At 41.2% G+C, this 20086-nt stretch overlaps 1 protein-coding gene across 1 annotated transcript in view; it reads left to right on the top strand.

Moving 5' to 3' along the window:
* The window catches only part of roraa (RAR-related orphan receptor A, paralog a), a 292895-nt gene that overhangs the window by 170534 nt on the left and 102275 nt on the right, over nucleotides 1–20086 (top strand). Inside the window, exon 3 of the mRNA XM_064929949.1 lies at nucleotides 14796–14825. Within this exon, the coding sequence (XP_064786021.1) occupies nucleotides 14796–14825 (30 nt within the window). The remainder of the gene's footprint in view (nucleotides 1–14795; nucleotides 14826–20086) is intronic.

Genomic DNA, 20086 nt, shown 5'->3' on the forward strand with positions numbered 1-20086 from the left:
ATTTGCATGGATAGGATGAAATATTTGTAAATGATGACAGTGATACTGAAATCACTGCTAGTTAGTATTATAATATGGTAACTATTATAGAACTAACACCAATCTGAGCAGGCTTCATTTTGCAGGAGAGGGGATTGTGTTCCTGTGTTAGTCAGCTGATTCTCTGTGGTGGAAAGAGTGTCACAGGCAGACGGAAAGCCCTGTGGGCTTGTGTTACTTAGGAGTCAATGGGACAAATAAATAAGCACAGCCCATTCCGTTGATTACACAATTGGAAACAGGCTAACTTCCCCTCTCCTCACAGTAAGGAAGCGCTGTGTTTCGTCTCTGCTGTGTGTGACTTTCTACAGTCCCGTCCTCTCATTAGATTTACATGATAAAGACGCAGCACACTGAAGCAGCATTCATCTACACCACCGCTACTGTAGCAGTGTGAAATATGTATTCAGTCTTTCATCCGGCTCTGGATGGTTTATAAAGTAGTCGTGTGTGTAAAGTCCTATGTTGTGGTAGCTTTGAAAAACAGAGAGGGAACTGTGATCTGTGTTGTATTAATCATAGTCCAGCTCCATAGCTTTCCCCTTATCACATGTGTGTAATTACAGGATATTTGTGCTTTAAGCACGGCTCTGTTGCCTGGAAATGGAAGAGTGGCTCCTGTGACGAACTCCCTGTTACCTTTGATCTGGATGGAACATGGAGAGCTTGTAGAACGCGCAGGTTTTAATTATGAAATACATGAAAAATAGATGGCGCACTAAATGCCAGCCATGACTGCAGTGATTTGCTGTAGCAGCAAGTGTAGTGAGCTTACATCTGCTGTTGTTTTAATTCTCTCTCTCTCTCTCTCGCTCTATTTTTCTCTTTCTCTTGCTCTCTTTCTCTCTCTCTCTCTCTCTCTCTCTCGCCCTGTCTCTCTGTCTTTCTCTCTCTCTCTTCTCCAGTGCTGCTCACAAACCTTCAGACAACTCTCACGCTGCTGCCTCTCCCTGTTTGAAGCAGCAGAGAGTGTTCAATAAGAGCAGGATATTAATTAGAGTATTGACGGCCATGTAATTCATCTCCCAGGATGTGTTATTACATGGGAGGCTTCAGAAGGCCAGTTTGCATTATTGGCCAGCTCTCTCCCTTCTGAACAATTACACACATGTCCTTATCAGCACACACTTCCATCCACTCTTCTGAGACCTGGGAGGACACATAAGTAACAAGAAGCTTCTCAATGGACTCAGTAGACACATGCCTATTTGCTCAGCATTTATACTTATGGACCCGAGTTCCTCCACATGACCTACACAGTACTACAGTCGTGGCCAAAAGTTTTGATAATGACACAAATATTAATTCTCACAAAGTTTGCTGCTTCAGTGTCTTGAGATATTTTTGTCAGATGTTACTATGGAATACTGAACTATAATTACAAGCATTTCATAAGTGTCAAAGACTTATTGACAGTTACATGAAGTTGATGCAAAGAGTCAATATTTGCAGTGTTGAGAATTCTTTCTCAAGACCTCTGCCATCCACCCTGGCATGCTGTCAATTAACTTCTGGGCCACATCCTGACTGATGGCAGCCCATTCTTGCATAATCAAACCTTGTAGTTGGTCAGAATTTGTGGGGTTTTGTTTGTCCACCCGCCTCTTGAGGGTTGACCACAAGTTCTCAATGGGATTAAGGTCTGGGGAGTTTCCTGGCCATGGACCCAAAATATCGATGTTTTGTTCCCGAAAGTTATCACTTTTGCCTTATGTCAAGTTGCTCCATCATGCTGGAAAAGGCATTGTTCGTCACCAAACTTTTCCTGGATGGTTGGGAGGTGTTGCTCTCGGAGTATGTGTTGTGTTCTTAGGCAAAATTGTGAGTGAGCCCACTCCTTGGCTGAGAAGCAACCCCACACATGAATGGTCTCAGGATGCTTTACTGTTGACATGACACAGGACTGATGGATGTGCTCACCTTGTCTTCTCCGGACAAGCTTTTTACAGATGCCCCAAACAATCAGAAAGGGTATTCGTCAGAGAAAATGACTTTACCCCAGTCCTCAGCAGTCTAATCCTTGTACCTTTTGCAGAATATCAGTCTGTCCCTGATGTTTTTCCTGGAGAGAAGTAGCTTCTTTGCTGCCCTTCTTGACACCAGGCCATCCTCCAAAAGTCTTCACCTCACTGTGCGTGCAGATGCACTCACACCTGCCTGCTGCCATTCCTGAGCAAGCTCTGTACTGGTGCCCCGATCCCGCAGCTAAATCAACTATAGGAGTTGGTCCTGGCACTTGCTGGACTTTCTTGGGCGCCCTGAAGCCTTCTTCACAACAATTGAACTGCTCTTCTTGAAGTTCTTGATGATCTGATAAATGGTTGATTTAGGTGCAATCTTACTGGCAGCAATATCCTTGCCTGTGAAGCCCTTTTTTGCAAAGCAATGATGACGGCACGTGTTTCCTTGGAGGTGACCATGGTTGACAGAGGAAGAACAGTGATTCCAAGCACCACCCTCCTTTTGAAGCTTCCAGTCTGTTATTCAAACTCAATCAGCATGACAGAGTGATCTCCAGCCTTGTCTTCGTCAACACTCACACCTGTGTTAACCTCTAGCGGCGAGCAATCCCGTATCCCGGGAGCTTAATCATAGCCTCAAGCTCATTAGCATAACTCAACGTTAACTATTCATGAAAATCGCAAATTAAATGAAATAAATATATTGGCTCACAAGCTTAGCCTTTTGTTAACAACACTGTCATCTCAGATTTTCAAAATATGCTTTTCAACCATAGCTACACAAGCATTTGTGTAAGAGTATTGATAGCTAGCATAGCATTAAGCCTAGCATTCAGCAGGCAACATTTTCACAAAAACAAGAAAAGCATTCAAATAAAATAATTTACCTTTGAAGAACTTCGGATGTTTTCAATGAGGAGACTCAGTTAGATAGCAAATGTTCAGTTTTTCCAAAAATATTATTTGTGTAGGAGAAATCGCTCCGTTTTGTTCATCACGTTTGGCTAAGAAAAAAAAATTACAACGCCAAACTTTTTTTCCAAATTAACTCCATAATATCGACAGAAACATGGCAAACGTTGTTTAGAATCAATCCAATAATAATTTCAATAATTTCAACGGAGGACACCAAGCAGACACCTGGTAAATATAGTCTCTTATGGTCAATCTTCCAATGATATGCCTACAAATACGTCACAATGCTGCAGACACCTTGGGGAAACGACAGAAAGTGTAGGCGCATTCACAGCCATATAAGGAGACATTGGAACACAGCGCATTCAAAGTCTGGGGCATTTCCTGTATGAAATTTCATCTTGGTTTCGCCTGTAGCATTAGTTCTGTGGCACTCACAGACAATATCTTTTCAGTTTTGGAAACGTCAGAGTGTTTTCTTTCCAAAGCTGTCAATTATATGCATTGTCGAGCATCTTTTCGTGACAAAATATCTTGTTTATAACGGGAACGTTTTTTTATCCAAAAATTAAAAGAGCGCCCCCTATATCGAAGAAGTTAACGAGAGAATCACTGGCATGATGTCAGCTGGTCCTTTTGTGGCAGGGCTGAAATGCAATGGAAATGTTTTGGGGGATGTTTTGGAATATTACCGAAGGTGGCTCCCCTTCTTGTTCGGGTGGCGCTCGGCGGTTGTCGTCGCCGGTCTACTAGCTGCCACCGATCCTTTGTTCTGTGTTTGTTTGGTTTTGTCTAATTGGTTTCACCTGTTCCTTGTTTGGTTGTTAGGGTGGGGTTATTTAAGTTTGTTTAGCCCGCTTATGTTTGTGCGGGCTTGTTCATCTGTATTTGGGAGAGTGGTTAGTGTTTTGTTGGGTTTTCTCGCTGTCCTAGTATTTTCACACTAGGGTACTATTTTGTTTTATAGTTACACCTGTGTTGGGTATACTATTTTGTTCCTGTCTCTGTGTTTGTTTGCACCAGATAGGGCTGTTTCTGTTTTTCACGTTACGTTTAGTGTTTTGGTCGGTATTATCTTCATTAACATTCAGTTAATTTGCATGATCTGATCACCCTTCATAACATTCTGGAGTATATGCAGATTGCCATCATACAAACTCCGGCTGCAGACTTTGTGAAAATGAATATTTGTGTCATTCTCAAAACTTTTGACCACGAATGTAGATAAGAGTGATGGTAAGACATGTATGTCGTTTTGAAAAATCTTCAGTGGCTTTCTTTGCCTCATTAATGTGTCATTTTAGTTACCTGCTGGACAGCTCTGTTAACTACTTGTCATGGGACAGACTATCAGTGCACACATCCGTTCCTTTGTGTACAACATGTTATAACTATAGTCCTGTAGGCCTATCTTGACTTGTACAATTTGGATGGAGAGAGTTTTGCAGGGGTAGAATTGAAGATAAAACATGTTGGACATGACAGGTGAGAAGTCCAGAGACTAGATTCTCATCAGGATTGTGACAGGTCAGTCTGATGAGCACCTCACTAGCAGCATGATATCTGTGATAGTGATATAGACCTCTGGGAAACGCAGTCTTGCAGCATGATATCTGTGATAGTGATTTAGACCTCTGGGAAACGCAGTCTTGCAGCATGATATCTGTGATAGTGATTTAGACCTCTGGGAAACACAGTCTAATAGCATGTGAACTGCTTTTGTGGTTTCCTGTAGAGATGTCTGTGTGGCGAGACATCCTTAGTGCTGCACATGTACAACAACAGCAGACCACACAGAGAAGAACCCAAAGCTTTGAAAAGGGTGATCAGAGAGCTTTATCTCCTTTGTTAGTTATTTTTCTAGGCCTACTGAATAGGTTAGCCCAAGGGAGCACATTGCAAAAAATGATCTAGTATTGCAAGTTTGACATTTAATGACTGCGATATGATTAACTCCAGTATGAATAAAATATATGCATTACATTGCTACATGTGTAGGATTCAGTTAATTCTGAACTTCTGAATTAATAAGGTCTTATCCTCAGGGAACTGTTGGGTTTTCTGGGTCTCAGCTTGAACCTGGGAGAACTTCCTTCTGTAACCTTTCTGAGGTGATGCAGGAATGTGTAAGCATGTTGACTTTCCTTTCCGGTTAGAATGGGAGGAGATTGGCTATAGCGAGAAGTGTATGAGCCCTTTGCTCGCTTAACTTTTCTGGCCCCCGTTCAGTTCCATTCTCTCGACGATCTCAAGGTCTTCCTATTCTAGGTATTCCTGTTAAAAGGCTGAAGAAATGATTGTACTGTGTGTGTTTCACAGAAAGAAAGTACATTCTAGCAGGAATTCATTTTATGAACCTAGGTCAGACGTCACAGCCTCTAACCCTCAGACTGACGGACATTCTGTTTCCTATGTCCAGTTCTGCTCTAGACTCTCCCGAGTCATGTATAATTCATGATCCACCGGATGTTGCGGCAACACTCTATCGTAACTCCTCCTCGACATTTACTGGATTGGTTGAGCAGTGCACAAGATAACCTCCCCAATATTTATTTTCTTCTCATCAAGACCAGTATGTAGTTTCAATATCTGCTACGTTAGGTTAGTTCTGCTCTGGCTTTTGTGGGTGACCCTTGGCGAGCACTTGAGATACCCCATATCATTTGATAAATAAAAGCATACATTTACTACTGTAATGTTTGTTTGTCATAGATATTATTTTTATCCTTGCGAGGAAGTATGTACTCCAGAATCCATGGAGTCCAACTGTGTTGTTTTGTGTGAGCCTATTAACGCACCCAGTAGTGGTCAGTGCAGGCTGGTGTACAGTACAGTGCATCAGGGTGGTCTGGAAGGGCTATATTTATGGTTCAGGCTGAGATGGTATTGGGTTTCATATGTGGTTCAGGCTGGATCCCAGGGAGATTACTGAGAGCTGGGAACTGCCTGCTCAGATAGTCCAAACACAGAGAAGCCTGCCTGTGTTGTGCCCCTGGCCTCACTTTGACCAGCGCTGAGGGGCTTCCTGTATCCGCTGCCCTCCAGGGACCAGCTCTCAGAGGGGAGTTACATTACAGGCAGGATCAAAGAAAAGCATTTCAAAGCAGGAGAAACACTGTCGTTTGGCTTTTCCCCTGCACCACTCAACAGAGCATCACACAGAAACATTGAACAAAATGCCAGACTTTTTTTTTAAATAAAAAGGAAGTTGTTCATTTTTAAAAGCATTTCGCTACACCCGCAATAACATCTACTAGATATGTGTATGCGACCGAATAACATTTGATTTGATTGGATTATTTTAAAAAATCTTCAAGTATCCTTTTCTTGAAACTGCTCACCTTTATTGTTCCTCTGAGAGTGTTAGGAAACATTACCTGGCAGCCAGCTACGGTCTTAAAGATTCACAACTTATTTACTATCATTGTAAATATTAATATTGCGTTGATGTTCTGAACCTTCCTCCACACGATGGCCTCCAACAAAATTGCCACGCAATCCCTCGTTAAGTCCGGGAACGTTGCGGCAGCGTTACGGGACTGTTTGGCGACGCTCACCATTTGTTTAAGCACTCAGCTGAGGGAACCTGGGCTGCGGCTTCTCACCAATAACAATAGCGCTTATCGCTCCACTCCCTGCGGTACAATTAAAATTCTGTCAGAGTGTTCAATCTGCCTCCCAGCCATGCCTGCTGTTCCCGTGGCCCTCCTGGGCCACGTCTATTCCTCTGCCACTATGTATAATTCACGAGCCACCACACAGCTCCAAACACACAGCACTGAGGGTTCACCTGGAGACTCACAGGACCAATAAAGCAGAACTACCCTGGGGGAGAACCGTACAGGAGTCTGGCAAAAATACTGTAGAGAGAGAAGAGTGCAAGGGCTCTATCTGGTGATCAGTGGGTCACTGATCATTTCAGGCGTAGAGAAATATATTAAAGAGAAATATATGGAGAAATATAGGCTTGTTTTTTTCTCCCTCTTTTTCCTTTCTTCTCTTGAAAGACAATTGTGGTGTCCTCTAAAACTAATTTGGATGTAAATCTTCTATTTGCAGATAATTCCATAGCGATGCATTGGAGTAACCTGTTGAGTTCTCTGAGTGGTTGCTTTTAGTTAAAACCAATTAGAAATGACCAGAAATAACAGCGCCTTGAGACAGAGAAGTCATTTTTCTCTTACGCCTCCCCAGATAGTTGGCCTCTCCATGGATTAAGTGTTTTAGTATATTAGGGGGCAGCTGATTAGAATCATTATGCTTTTTTAATCATTACATTTTTGCATTTATAGTTTATACCAGTATAATAAGGCTAAGTGTGTCACTGCAGAAGGGACGCTTATTGGAATTACTTTGTGTATGAAACTTAGCCTTCCTAAAGACTGCCAAAGTTAGAACACTGCACCGATCTCCCTAATTGAGCTCTTACAGCGTATTGTGTATGGTATGTAATTATTCATTGTATTGGGATCTCAAATCAGTATATTGTACTCTTTTCTCTGTATGGAAGTAAACTACTTTGAAAGTGAATGGTATCTACAGTTTCGATGTGTATTAGATAAGAAGGCCCTAGTAATGGACTCTGATGGGCTTTGAGTACCTGTATCCAATAGCCCATGATTCCAGGAGAATACAGCTACTCCCTACCTGACACCAGTGTGTGGGACCTCCTGTATCTGGGACTGCTGTGCTGGTTTGGCCTGGTCTGATCCGTGCTGGCCGTGTCCTTGTGCGTGTTGGGCGTGGAGCGTAGGCGTGCTGAGCAGAGCGGAGCGGGAAGCGGACTGGAGGAAGAGTGTCTCCATGTCTCCCCAGACTGAGCAGTGAATGATGATAAGTGAGGAGCTCCAGTCAATGAATCAAGCAGCAGGAAGGCAGGGAGCAGCCAGGGGGAGAGTGTGACGTCCCCACGGGAGGGGCCTCGCATTAGGAACTTCCTCGTCTGTGTGTTTCTGGCACAGGTTAAATGAATCGCTCCCATTAGCGCGCTGAGAGGACAGCTCCATTATATGAAGGAGACTGTAACTTTGAATGTCACGGTGCAACAACCCCTGAGCGCACCGGCGTCTCCCAGGGAGGGAGGGTGACAATAACCATCCATGATAATCATTCCCTGTCAAGCTTTAAGGAACCTGAAATGATGACGTACGGCCTGTCGCGTGCCTCAGACTTCATTACAGTGCTGTCACTTTGAGCTGCAGTGCTGGAGAAGCACCACTCCGATGCCTGGCCCCAGCCCGCTCCCCTGCCCGCTTCACTCCTGTTTCAGTGGCATGTTTACAGGATGTGTGCCCCCCTGCAGATAGATGTGGTGGAGGTTAACCTCCAGCCGTCTGCTGACAGTCTCCTTTCAGATTTGATGAGGGGACGATTCTCATGAGAAGAGACTGGAGAGAACATGTTGAGGAGCAGAATGTGTGCTGTGAATGTTTACCACTCTGAGGTGGAATCAGAATGATCAAAGACTTCCAGGTGACAGCTGTCCCCTCCTTCCATTGTGACAAATTGTAATCTCTACTAGAAAATTCAGTAGTCAAATGAGGGAAGTTTCATTTAACAAAAGTAAATGCTAATAAAATGTATTGGCTAAAGGGAACATCAATGTAATGGCCATTGATTTGTATACACCCTACTTTGGTCTTTTAACGGCAAGCTTGTTGTGTTAGATTGTCTGTCTGCCAAGGAGAGACTCACCTACAAAGTAACCTCTGAACCTGCCATCCAGTAGAGTAGACATACACTGGCAGGTATCACCAATGTCAGTGCCCAGAGCCTAGCCCCACCCTCCCCTCCCACAGGCTGATTCACTCATTGGCTCTGTTGCCCCTTCCCCCGTGCCACCTCCAATCAGAGTGCTCTGAATGACACATAAAGGAAGTGGGCAAGCTTTCCACCCCTTCCTCCTCTCCCCTCCCCTGCCTAACAACAGGCCATTTTTCTAAGCGAGCCTGTAACTCTTTTGACAGTAATGATTTCCTCCTCTATGTCCAAGTAAATCTTTGGTGTAACGATTTTCATATCTCTTAGTGACATTGACATAATGGCTGTTTGTGATTTGAGGAGGATGCAAGACTGATAGCTGATAGGACTGAGCCGGCAGGATTCTGATGGGGCTGACATACATTGTAGTGTAGTGCAGTGCATAGTAGTGCAGTGCATTGTGGGGTAGTGTAGTGTAGTGTAGGCTAGTGTAATGTAGTGTAGTAAAATTAAGTGTACGGTAGTTTAGTGTAAGGTAGTGAGGTATAATTTGGGTAGTGTAGTGTAGTGTAATATAATGTAATATCATAGTGTAGTATAATGTAGGGTAGTGTAATGTAATGTAGTGCAGTATAATGTAGTGTAGTATAATATAATGTAGTTTAGTGTAGTAGGGTAGTGTAGTATAGTATAATGTAGTGTAATGTAATGTAATTTAATGTAGTGTAATATAATGTAGTTTAGTGTAGGTTAGTGTAGTATTAATGTTGTGTAGGGTAGTATAATGTACGGTAGTGTACTGCCATGTAATGTATTGTAGTATAATGTAATGTATGGTAGTGTAGTGTAATATAATATAGTGCATATAATATAGTGCAGTGTAATATAATATAAAGGAGTTTAGTGTACTTTCGTGTAGTATAGGGTAGTGTAGTATAATGTTGTGTAGGGAAGTATAATGTTGTGTAGTGTACTGTAGTGTAGTATAATGTAATCTAGTGTAGTGTAGTGTAATATAAAGCATCCTTCACTCATGCTGCCAAAAATACCTTTGTAAAACTGACTATCCTACTGATCCCTGACTTCGGCGATTTACAAAATAGCCTCCAACACTCTACTCAGCAAATTGGATGTAGTCTATCACAGTGCCATCCGTTTTGTCACCAAAGCCCCAAATACTACTCACCACTAGAACCTGTATGCTCTCGTTGGCTGGCCCTCGCTTCATATTCGTCTCCAAACCCACTGGCTCCAGGTCATCTATAAGTCTTTGCTGGGTAAAGCCCCACCTTATCTCAGTTCACTGGTCACCATAGCAGCACCCATCCGTAGCACGCGCTCCAGCAGATATATTTCACTGGTCACCATAGCAGCACCCATCCGTAGCACGCGCTCCAGCAGATATATTTCACATCCCCAAAGCCAACTCCTACTTTTGCCATCTTTCCTTCCAGTTCTCTGCTGTCAATGACTGGAACCGATTGCAAAAATCACTGAAGCTTGAGTCTTATATCTCCCTCACTAACTTTAAACATCAGCTGTCAGAGCAGCTTACCGATCATTGCACCTGTACACAGCCCATCTGTAAATAGCCCATCCAACTACCTCATCCCCATACTGTTATTTCTTTTTTTGCTCCTTTGCACCCCAGTATCTCTACTTGCACATTCATCTTCTGCACCTCTATCACTCCAGTGTTGAATTGCTAAATTGTAATTGTTTTACCACTATGGCCTATTTGTTGCCTTACCTCCCTAATCTTACTACATTTGCACACACTGTATATAGATCTTTCTATTGTGTTATTGACTGTATGTTTGTTTATCCCATGTATAACTCTGTGTTGTTTGTTTCACACTGCTTTGCTTCATCTTGGCCAGGTTGTAAATGAGGTTGTAAATGAGAACTTGTTCTCAACTGGCCTACCTGGTTAAATAAAGGTGAAATAACTTTTTTTTTTTAATTATGTAGTATAGGGTAGTGTAGTATAATGTAATGTTGTTTAGTGTAATGTAATATAATGTGATGTAGTATAATGTAGTGTAGTATAGGGTAATATAATGTAGTGTAGTATAATGCAGTGTAGTGTAGTATCATGTAGTGCATTGTAAATTAATGTAGTGTAGTATAATGTTCTGTATTATAATGTAGTGCAGTGTAATATAATTTAGTGTAGTATAATGTAGTGTTTCTAGTGTTGTGTAATGTTGTGTAGTTTAATGTGGTGTAGTATAGTGTGGTGTAGTATAGTGTGGTGTAGTATAGTGTAGTGTAATGTAGTGTAGTATAATGTAGTGTACAAGTAATATAATGTTGTGTAGTGTAATGTAATGTATTTTAGTGCAGTATAATGTAGTGTAGAGTAATATAATGTAGTGCAGTATAATGTAGTGTAGAGTAATATAATGTAGTGTAGTATAATGTAGTGTAGTGTAATATATGAAGTGTAATGTAGTGTAGTATAATGTAGTGCCATATAATTTAGTGTAGTGTAGCAAAGTGTAATATAATGTAGTGTAGTTTAATGTAATGTAGTATGATGTTGTGTAGTATAATTTTGTGTAATATAATGTAGTGTAATGTAGTGTAGAGGACTGTAGGGTAGTGTAATGTAGAGTAATATAGTGTAATGTTGTATAATGTAGCATATTGTAGTCTAGTATAATGTAGTATTGTATAATGTAGTTTAGTATAATGTAATGTACTCTAATGTAGTATAATGTAGTGTAGTATAATTAAGCAATAAGACATGAGGGGGTGTGGTTTATGGCCAATATACCACAGCTAAGGGCTGTTCTTATGCACGACTTAAAGCGGAGTGCCTGGATATAGCCTATAAACCACAAACACCTGAGGTGTCGTATTGCTATTATAAACTGGTTGCCAACATAATTAGAGCAGTTAAAATACATGTTTGGTCATACCCGTGATATGCATTCTGGGGCGGCAGGGTAGCCTAGAGGTTAGAGCGTTGGACTAGCAACCAGAAGTTGCGAGTTCAAACCCCCGAGCTGACAAGGTACAAATTTGTCGTTCTGCCCCTGAACAGGCACTTAACCCACTGTTCCCAGGCCATCATTGAAAATAAGAATTTGTTCTTAACTGACTTGCCTGGTTAAATAAAGGTAAAATTAAAAAAATTTTTTTTTTTTAAATATACCACTGCTGTCAGCCAATCAGCATTCAGGGCTCAACCCACCCAGTTTATATTGTGGAGTAGTGTAGGGTAGTATAATGTAGTGTAGTATAGGATAGTGTAATGTAGGTGTGAAATGTATGATGTAGTGTAGGGTAGTACTGTATAATGTAGGGTAGAATAATGTAGTGTAGTGTGGTATGTTTTAGTGCAATTGTTTCAAACTTTTTGACCCGCGACCCCTAAAAAGGAGTGTCAAAGCTCCCAACTCCTGTGCTCACAAATGTTACGCAAATGTAGCCTGTCAATACAGCCATAAACGGTGATGCATTTGCTGAATGCAATATACAGAAATTACCTCTGTTTTACACCTGCATTTTGAGCTGAAAGTCATTTATGTTAGCAACCAATATCAACTACGGATATGTCATTTCTCTAAAGTCCAGATCAAGCAGGATCATATAGCCTACCTGTATACAGCAGAGGTTGGAAAGCATGGTCTATCTGTAGCCTTTTTCTACCTCACAAATATCGTAACAAATTAATCAGAATATGTTACATCTTCATCCCGTAAGTACTGAAGGTATTTCGATGTTACAGCCATCTTCAGACATATATCCAGTAGCGACCCAGGCTAAGTATATCTGAAATGTGAAAAGTATCAATTCAATTGCCAGTTTCTGGCAAAGATGCATCTGTAGCAGATTGCTAAACTGTATTTTATTTGGATAATATAAACATACTGTTCTTGGCAGGCAGAACTGGATAAAATGAAACCAGTGCTTTTTGGTCACTAACCTGGATATGGGCTCACCTGCCTTTGCAAACCAATGCTGATGAACAGTCAAGACACACAACTTTTTGGCTCTGAAGCACAGATGAGATGTTTATTGAGAGAATAATTTTGTGCAATAATGTAGGTCTATGTTAATAACCAGATAGATTAGGCAAAGGTATACATATAAAATACAAATTGTATATGTAGCCTAATAAAATATGTATTTTCGTCATTCAGTTTCAAACTCGCAACCCCCCAAAATCTTATTGCGAGCCCCCAGTTTGAGAACCACTTGTGCAGTGTAAGGAGAAACAGGGAGAGCAGGGATTAAGTCACACAGACCACTACTAGTTGCTGGACCTCAGCCATATTCAGAGAATTAGGAACTGAAAGAGAACAAAATCTGCTCTTACTGTACTTCTTAGTTTGGCCACATCCACTATTACAAGCAATGCTCTGGAGAGTGACAATCCCCTTATCTAAGGGTTCACAATGTTCATTCTTTAGTTGTATCTGGTCTATTGCTTTTTCTGGGGGAAGCAAAATGTTGAGATACATTTCAGACTTTTACGGAACAGCGAGCTGATTTAATATTGTGATCTAATGGAAAGAATGTGACTCAGCCATGCTTTTTCCACCAATTTCCTTACATTCGAAGTGTGAAATTGTGTTGTGCATTTTCATTGAAATAGCTGGAGTACAACTCATGCTTTAGTATCGTTTGTCTAACAATAACCAGAGCCCGATTTACAAAGTCTCAAAATGTCTGTTTTATGTGTCTATAATAGCGTTTGTAAGATCTGAAGAGAAGCCAGGAAAAAGCCCCTGATACTGTATATCCCCAACCTGAAACCAGAGAGGTTCCTTACATGGTGTTAGAGGTCTAAGTCTGGCTGCTCTTACAACACCTTGACGCTACTACTCCCTCATGGCCTCTGAGGCTAACACTGAATACCCTTAGTTGATTGAGACCTGGAATTAAAGGAGGATTACCAATTGTTTATTATTCTTGTGTAATGACTCAGTTGGACAATTATTTTGGCCGTGAGCACTGGAACAATGCTGTAGCCTGATCACAGAGACATGGCCTCTAGGTTGCTGTTTCCCCTCTCTCTTTCTGCTCAATGGACCTGATATCCAATGTGTGTCTGTGTACAGAGAGTTGACAAGCTTACAGTATTTGTTTTCCCCCTCGTTGCTCTTTGACTCGTTTCCCCTCAAACATGTCTGAAACATTGTTATCTCCGGCCAGTTGCCGGAGAATTATTGAATCATGTCAGCCCGCCATCCCCTGAGTTTCAGATGCAAGCTGTAGAAAAATTAGCCATTGCTTCCGCATGACAAGTGGGATCTATTAGTGTTCTTTCGCCCTGCAAAGCATGAGCATCGGAGCCCGCTGGGGTCCATGGTTGGCTGTGCGCTGCCCTAGTCGGACTCTCAGGGCATTAGGCCCACGCTGCAGACGAGAGGGGCTGCAGCCGGAGACAAAGCTGGAGCCAGGGAGGCTCATCCGATGAGTTGACACCCGAAGGGGGGAAGGCTGAGGACTGCCAGTACCGCTCCCTCTCTGCCTCACCCTCAGAAACACAGGTCTGACTCAGAGTGAAGTCACAGCGCTGCCGTCCTGTCTTCTGCTCTGGGGAACAGACTTACTCATGTACAGACAATAGGCCCTGTGAGGTCACACATGGGGGCATTACAGTGTTTGTGCAGATTTATATTCTAGAAAAAAATACAAAATACATCATGATCTGGATGCTGTCCGTGGGGTTTGAGCAACCTTGCCAGGGTTGTTGCTATGGGTTTTTCAGTAGGAGGGCTGTAGGTGGGCCAGTCACACCACTGCCCTGAGCCTGCATGGGACCTCTATAATCTCTGTGACCTAGCCAAGAGACAGGATAACCACAGGGCCACAGCAGCACAGTCACATAGCAACACAGCCATGTGGCGTTAGGTGTTATTAGGTGTAACGGAGTTAAGAACGTAACATAAGCTCACTCCACAGCTAGCTTGAAATGTTGCGGATGGAGCGATCCAAGAGGTACATTTTGGGTGGCTTTAACCATTAGAACGTTGTTAAGAAGGGCGGTCACATGTGTGGCGAAGCAGAGGATCACTGGTTCGAGCCCAGTATTGGGCAGTGGAGGAAGCTGAGCTTTTAGCAGCACACGGACCCCCGTTATATAGGCACAGTGATATTGTATGACTGTCCTCAATGTTCAGATTTAATGTGGTTCTAACAAGTCTGTTTCCCTTTATTTTTCAGGTATTTCAGTAACAAAGAAGACACATACCTGTGAGTACAAACCATCTGATAGCATGAATTCCACTTGTTGTTTGAAATTAATACCAAAATGATTGAAATATGGACATTAGCCCACATTATTGCAAAACTATGGAAGACAACAACATAACATATTAGCTACTGGCCTGCTTTTATAAAACCACCTATTTTCAAATCAGACACAGCAGTATACCTTATACTTAGGATGAAAAGAGATTCAATGATTGTGCTTTTTTTATTACTACTGTATGTACTGTAATATTCTCATCACACATTGACCTCCAACAGCAACATGACCTCGTACTTTGACATTTTCCCAAGTCAACTTTTCTTTATTATTGCAATTCTTCATTATTTCCTATCTGTGTGCAGAACTGGAGAGAATATTTTAATAACGGCAGAGAGGATATTGAAATGATATGTAGTCATATGACTGTCTGAAATCATGCTCTGATATCCCAGCCAGACAGTTTGCTGAAGCTCCTCTTTGTTCTCTGCAAGGCTTGCAACTTAAAAAAAATACAAGGATGTGGTTTGTTTGAAACCTTTAGAGGCTGGGTTAACTACAAGTGCTGTGCATTTCTGAAAGAGAGATGCTATCAGAGAAATACAGAGATACAGGAATGGTTTGTGACACAGCATGGTGCTATGAATGCTATGTAAATGCCAACAGTAGGCAATCTCAGAGATTCTATGCCTCTTACCTGAAGCCACACAATATTTATGTTGAAAAATGATGGTTTCCTAGAGAACTGTTCAGTTGAAGACTGTAGATATGACATAAATGTATACAAAAACATAAATGCATCTAAAAACTGTAGTTTGTGTGTGTGTGTGTGTGTGTGTGTGTGTGTGTGTGTGTGTGTGTGTGTGTGTGTGTGTGTGTGTGTGTGTGTGCGCGCACATGTCTCCATCTGTGTGTGTATATGTGGGAGAGTCGCGCTCTGAAGGTTATACTCTCACTCTGTTCATCACGATGAAACTTGTGGAGAGGGAAGACCGTAGGGATACTCTGTAAAAGTGGACTGACTGTCTCAGGGTTAGATCACTCCCTGTAAAACACAAAAAAGTGGTCTTTGGCCTGCACTAGCTGGCCCTCTAGCCAGCCCTACCTGAGTGAAGCAGTCACATAAACTCTGTCTCTGAAAATAACGTTAAGGTCAGGTAGATGTTTATGTTAAGCTATTTGCCTGGCCAGAGGGATGAATGGAGTGTTTGTTTGAAGTGTGTGTGTTTGATATTCAACCTCTTCTCCTCTGTAAGTTAAAACAGAGTCCTTTGACCATTTATCCGATAACCCACTGCTGTCTTAATTAGACCAGAGCTAAGCACCTCTACACCGGAAGGGGCCTCAAATCAAAGAGCATGATTTAGGAGTCTGGGTTCAAAGCCCTGGGCAGAGACTGGACTGCACACTTTCATTTCAATTAGAAATATTCAAATCTGATCCGTGTCAAGAAATCAAAGTAAAGCGCTTTAACAAGTCGCTGATTGATATGCAGTGCAGTCAGGAAGAGGCAATAGTCCTGAGTCAAAAGATGTGTATGCACAGGGAATGATTCAAAGGACAGTTAATGGTCACGGACACTGTGATGGAAGATCTGGTGGATTAGGAGAGGAGCTCTAGTACTTCTGGCTGGAGTAGTCATAATGAGGTGGATATACAGTAGCTCCACCCAACATGGTGGTTTAAGGCTGGCTATACTAGGGCACTATTTATGTCTCTCCAGCTACAACTACACCCTGACTACCATCACTTCAGTCAGACTAGGCTCTCCTATTGCGTCTCGTGCAGGGCCAGACTGGCCAGTGTTGAGTGTCTCTGTGGTCTCAGCTGAGCAGACTCAGGGAGAAACCTCCCTCCCCATCCATTCAGCCCAGAGAGCCCAAAGACAGAGCCCATCCCTCTATCTTATCTCTCTCCTCTTTTCCTGCCTGAGTGATCAAACCCCTGGAAGCTCCCTGCCAGACCGCCACGCCAGCCAGTCCCATCATCAATATAAATTACAGGGGCAGCTGTTCCCTGGCAGACGTTCCTCTCCTCCACTTTCCTCCTCCATTTACATTTAGATTTTACATTTTAGTCATTTAGCAGATGCTCTTATCCAAAACGAATTCTCCTCTCTCCTATACGTCTGGGCACTCCACCCTATGAAGTGAAGTATTTTGGATGGTAATGGACATTTCATGTGCTGCTGACCATCATAGTCTCTCAGCATTCAGACTGTGAAAGAATGAGAGTAAATGTACAGGCCTGGGCTGGAGCCTCTACCTCCATTCACCATTTGGGGTGTTCCAACTCCAGCAGGCCATATAATTTAACCATAAAGCTATAATTCTCAGTAAGGAATCAAGTATGGTTTTCCGTACATTTTCGCTGACAGCTTTATAAAGAATGTGTTTATTTGGTCCTACTGTAAGGCAGAGTGGGCTGTAGAAGGGCCCAAAAATTGTGAAGTTTGGCAGCTGTATTTATACTCATGATAAACAATAACAGTGCCTTCAGAAATCCAACACAACACATCACTGAGTACCACTCTTCATATTTTCAAGCATGGTGGTGGCTGCATCATGTTATGGGTATGCGCGTCATCGGCAAGGACAAGGGAGTATTTTAGAATAAAAATAATTTGAATAAAGCTAAGCACATGTAAAATCCTAGAGAAGAACCTGGTTCAGTCTGCTTTCCAACAGACACTGGGAGACAAATTCAACTTTCAGCAGGACAATAAGGAGTTGCTTACCAAGATGATATGGAATGTTCTTGAGTGGCATAGTTACAGTTTTGACTTACATCGGTTTGAAAATCAATGGCAAACTTGAAAATGTCTGTCTATCTTTGTTTCAACAACCAACTGGACAGAGCTTGAAGTTTTTTTTTAAAGAATAGTGTGCAAATATTGTACAATCCAGGTGTGCAAAGTTCTTAGACTTACCCAGAAATATATATATATAATAATAATATATATATATATATATATAGCTGCAATGGCTGTCAAATGTGGTTCTAACATGTACTGACTCAGGGGATTTTTCTATGGCTTCCCGAAGGTGTCAACAGTCTTTAGACATAGTTTCATGCTTTTATTTTGAAATAATTAGCGTGAAGGATCACATTGCATAAGTGGATAGGTGGGGGCTCTCAGAGTGAGTTTTGCGCAAAAGAGTAAAGTCGCCATTGTTCCTCCCGCTGTTATTGAAAAACCTACACACTCGGTTGATATATTATCAAATATATATTTTAAAACTAACCTGAAGATTGATTATAAAAAACGTTTGGCATGTTTCTGTGGATATGGATATGGATATTATTTGGAATATAGGGCTGCGTTGTCATGACCGCTCTTTCCTGTGGATTTCTGAACATAACGCGGCAAACAAACGTCAGTATGTTGGGTATAAAAATAATCTTTATGGCACAAAAGGAACATTTGTTGTGTAACTGGGAGTCTCGTGAGTGAAAACATCCGAAGATCATCAAAGGTAAACAATTTTTTTGATTGCTTTTCTGATTTTTGTGACCTAGCTACTTAATGCTTAGTGTACATAATGTTATGTTATGCTATCGATAAACTTACACAAACGCTTGGATGGCTTTCACTGTAAAGCAGAATATAAAACTCTGACACGACTGGTGGATTAACAAAAGGCTAAACCTAAATTGCACTTGTGATTTCATGAATATGAATATTTTTTAGTAATATTATTTGACTGTGGAGCTATGCTATTCAGCGGTTGCTGATGACAATTATCCCGCTACCAGGATGAGTAGCGTCAACAAGTTTTAAACAATTTAAAAGCAATGCTACCAAATACTAATTGACTGTATGTAAGCTTCTAACCCACTGGGAATGTGCGGGAAGAAATAAAAGCTGAAATAAATCATTCTCTCTGCTATTATTCTGACATTTCACATTCTTAAAATAAAGTGGGGTCCTAACTGACCTAAGACAATGGCTTTTTGCAAGGATTGAATATCAGGAATTGTGAAAAACGAGTTCAAATGTATTTGGCTAAGTTGTATGTAAACTTCCGACTTCAACTGTATGTAATCAAGATATATTAGTGTTTATTTAGGTTTTTTTACACGTTAGAATTTTTCTTCCACTTTGACATTACATAGTATTTTGTTTAGATCGTGTACAAAAAATTACTTAAATTCTTGCGTCGAGCAATCCCGGATCCGGGATCCTATTTATAGCCTCAAGCTCATTAGCATAACGCAACGTTAACTATTCATGAAAATCGCAAATGAAATGAAATAAATATATTTGCTCTCAAGCTTAGACTTTTGTTAACAACACTGTCATCTCAGATTTTCAAAATATGCTTTTCAACCATAGCTAAACAAGCATTTGTGTAAGAGTATTGATAGCTAGCATAGCTATAAGCCTAGAATTCAGCCAGCAACATTTTCACAAAAACAAGAAAATCATTCAAATAAAATCATTTACCTTTGAAGAACTTCAGATGTTTTCAATGAGGAGACTCTCAGTTAGATAGCAAATGTTCAGTTTTTCAAAAAAATATTATTTGTGTAGGACAAATCTCTCCGTTTTGTTCACGTTTGGCTATGAAAAAAACCTGTATCCAGTTATAGCCTCAAGCTCATTAGCATAACGTAACGTTAACTATTTATGAAAATCACAAATGAAATTAAATGAATGTGCTAGCTCTCAAGCTTAGCCTTTTCTTAACAACACTGTCATCTCAGATTTTCAAAATATGCTTTTGAACCTTAGCAAAACAAGCATTTGTGTAAGAGTATTGATAGCTAGCGTAGCATTTAGCGTAGCATTTAGCGGGCAACATTTGCACAAAAACCAGAAAAGGATTCAAATAAAATCATTTACCTTTGAAGAACTTTGGATGTTTTCAATGAGGAGACTCTCAGTTACATAGCAAATGTTTAGTTTTTCCTGAAAGATTCTTTGTGTAGGAGAAATCGCTCCGTTTTGTACATCACGTTTGGGTACCAAAAAAAATATGAAAATTCATTCATCAAAACGGTGAACTGTTTTCCAAATTAACTCCATAATATCGACTGAAACACAGCAAACGTTGTTTAGAATCAATCCTCAAGGTGTTTTTCACATATCTCTTCATTGATATATCGTTCGTGAATGTCTACTTTCTCCTGTGAATCGCTTGGAAAAAGACGTGCAGTTGAAGATGACACACCAATTTCGACGGAGGACACCGGGCGGACACCTGGCAAATGTAGTCTCTTATGGTCAATCTTCCAATGATATGCCTACAAATACGTCACAATG

This window comes from Oncorhynchus masou, chromosome 22, assembly GCF_036934945.1.
Source record: "Oncorhynchus masou masou isolate Uvic2021 chromosome 22, UVic_Omas_1.1, whole genome shotgun sequence".
Classification (NCBI taxonomy): domain Eukaryota; kingdom Metazoa; phylum Chordata; class Actinopteri; order Salmoniformes; family Salmonidae; genus Oncorhynchus; species Oncorhynchus masou.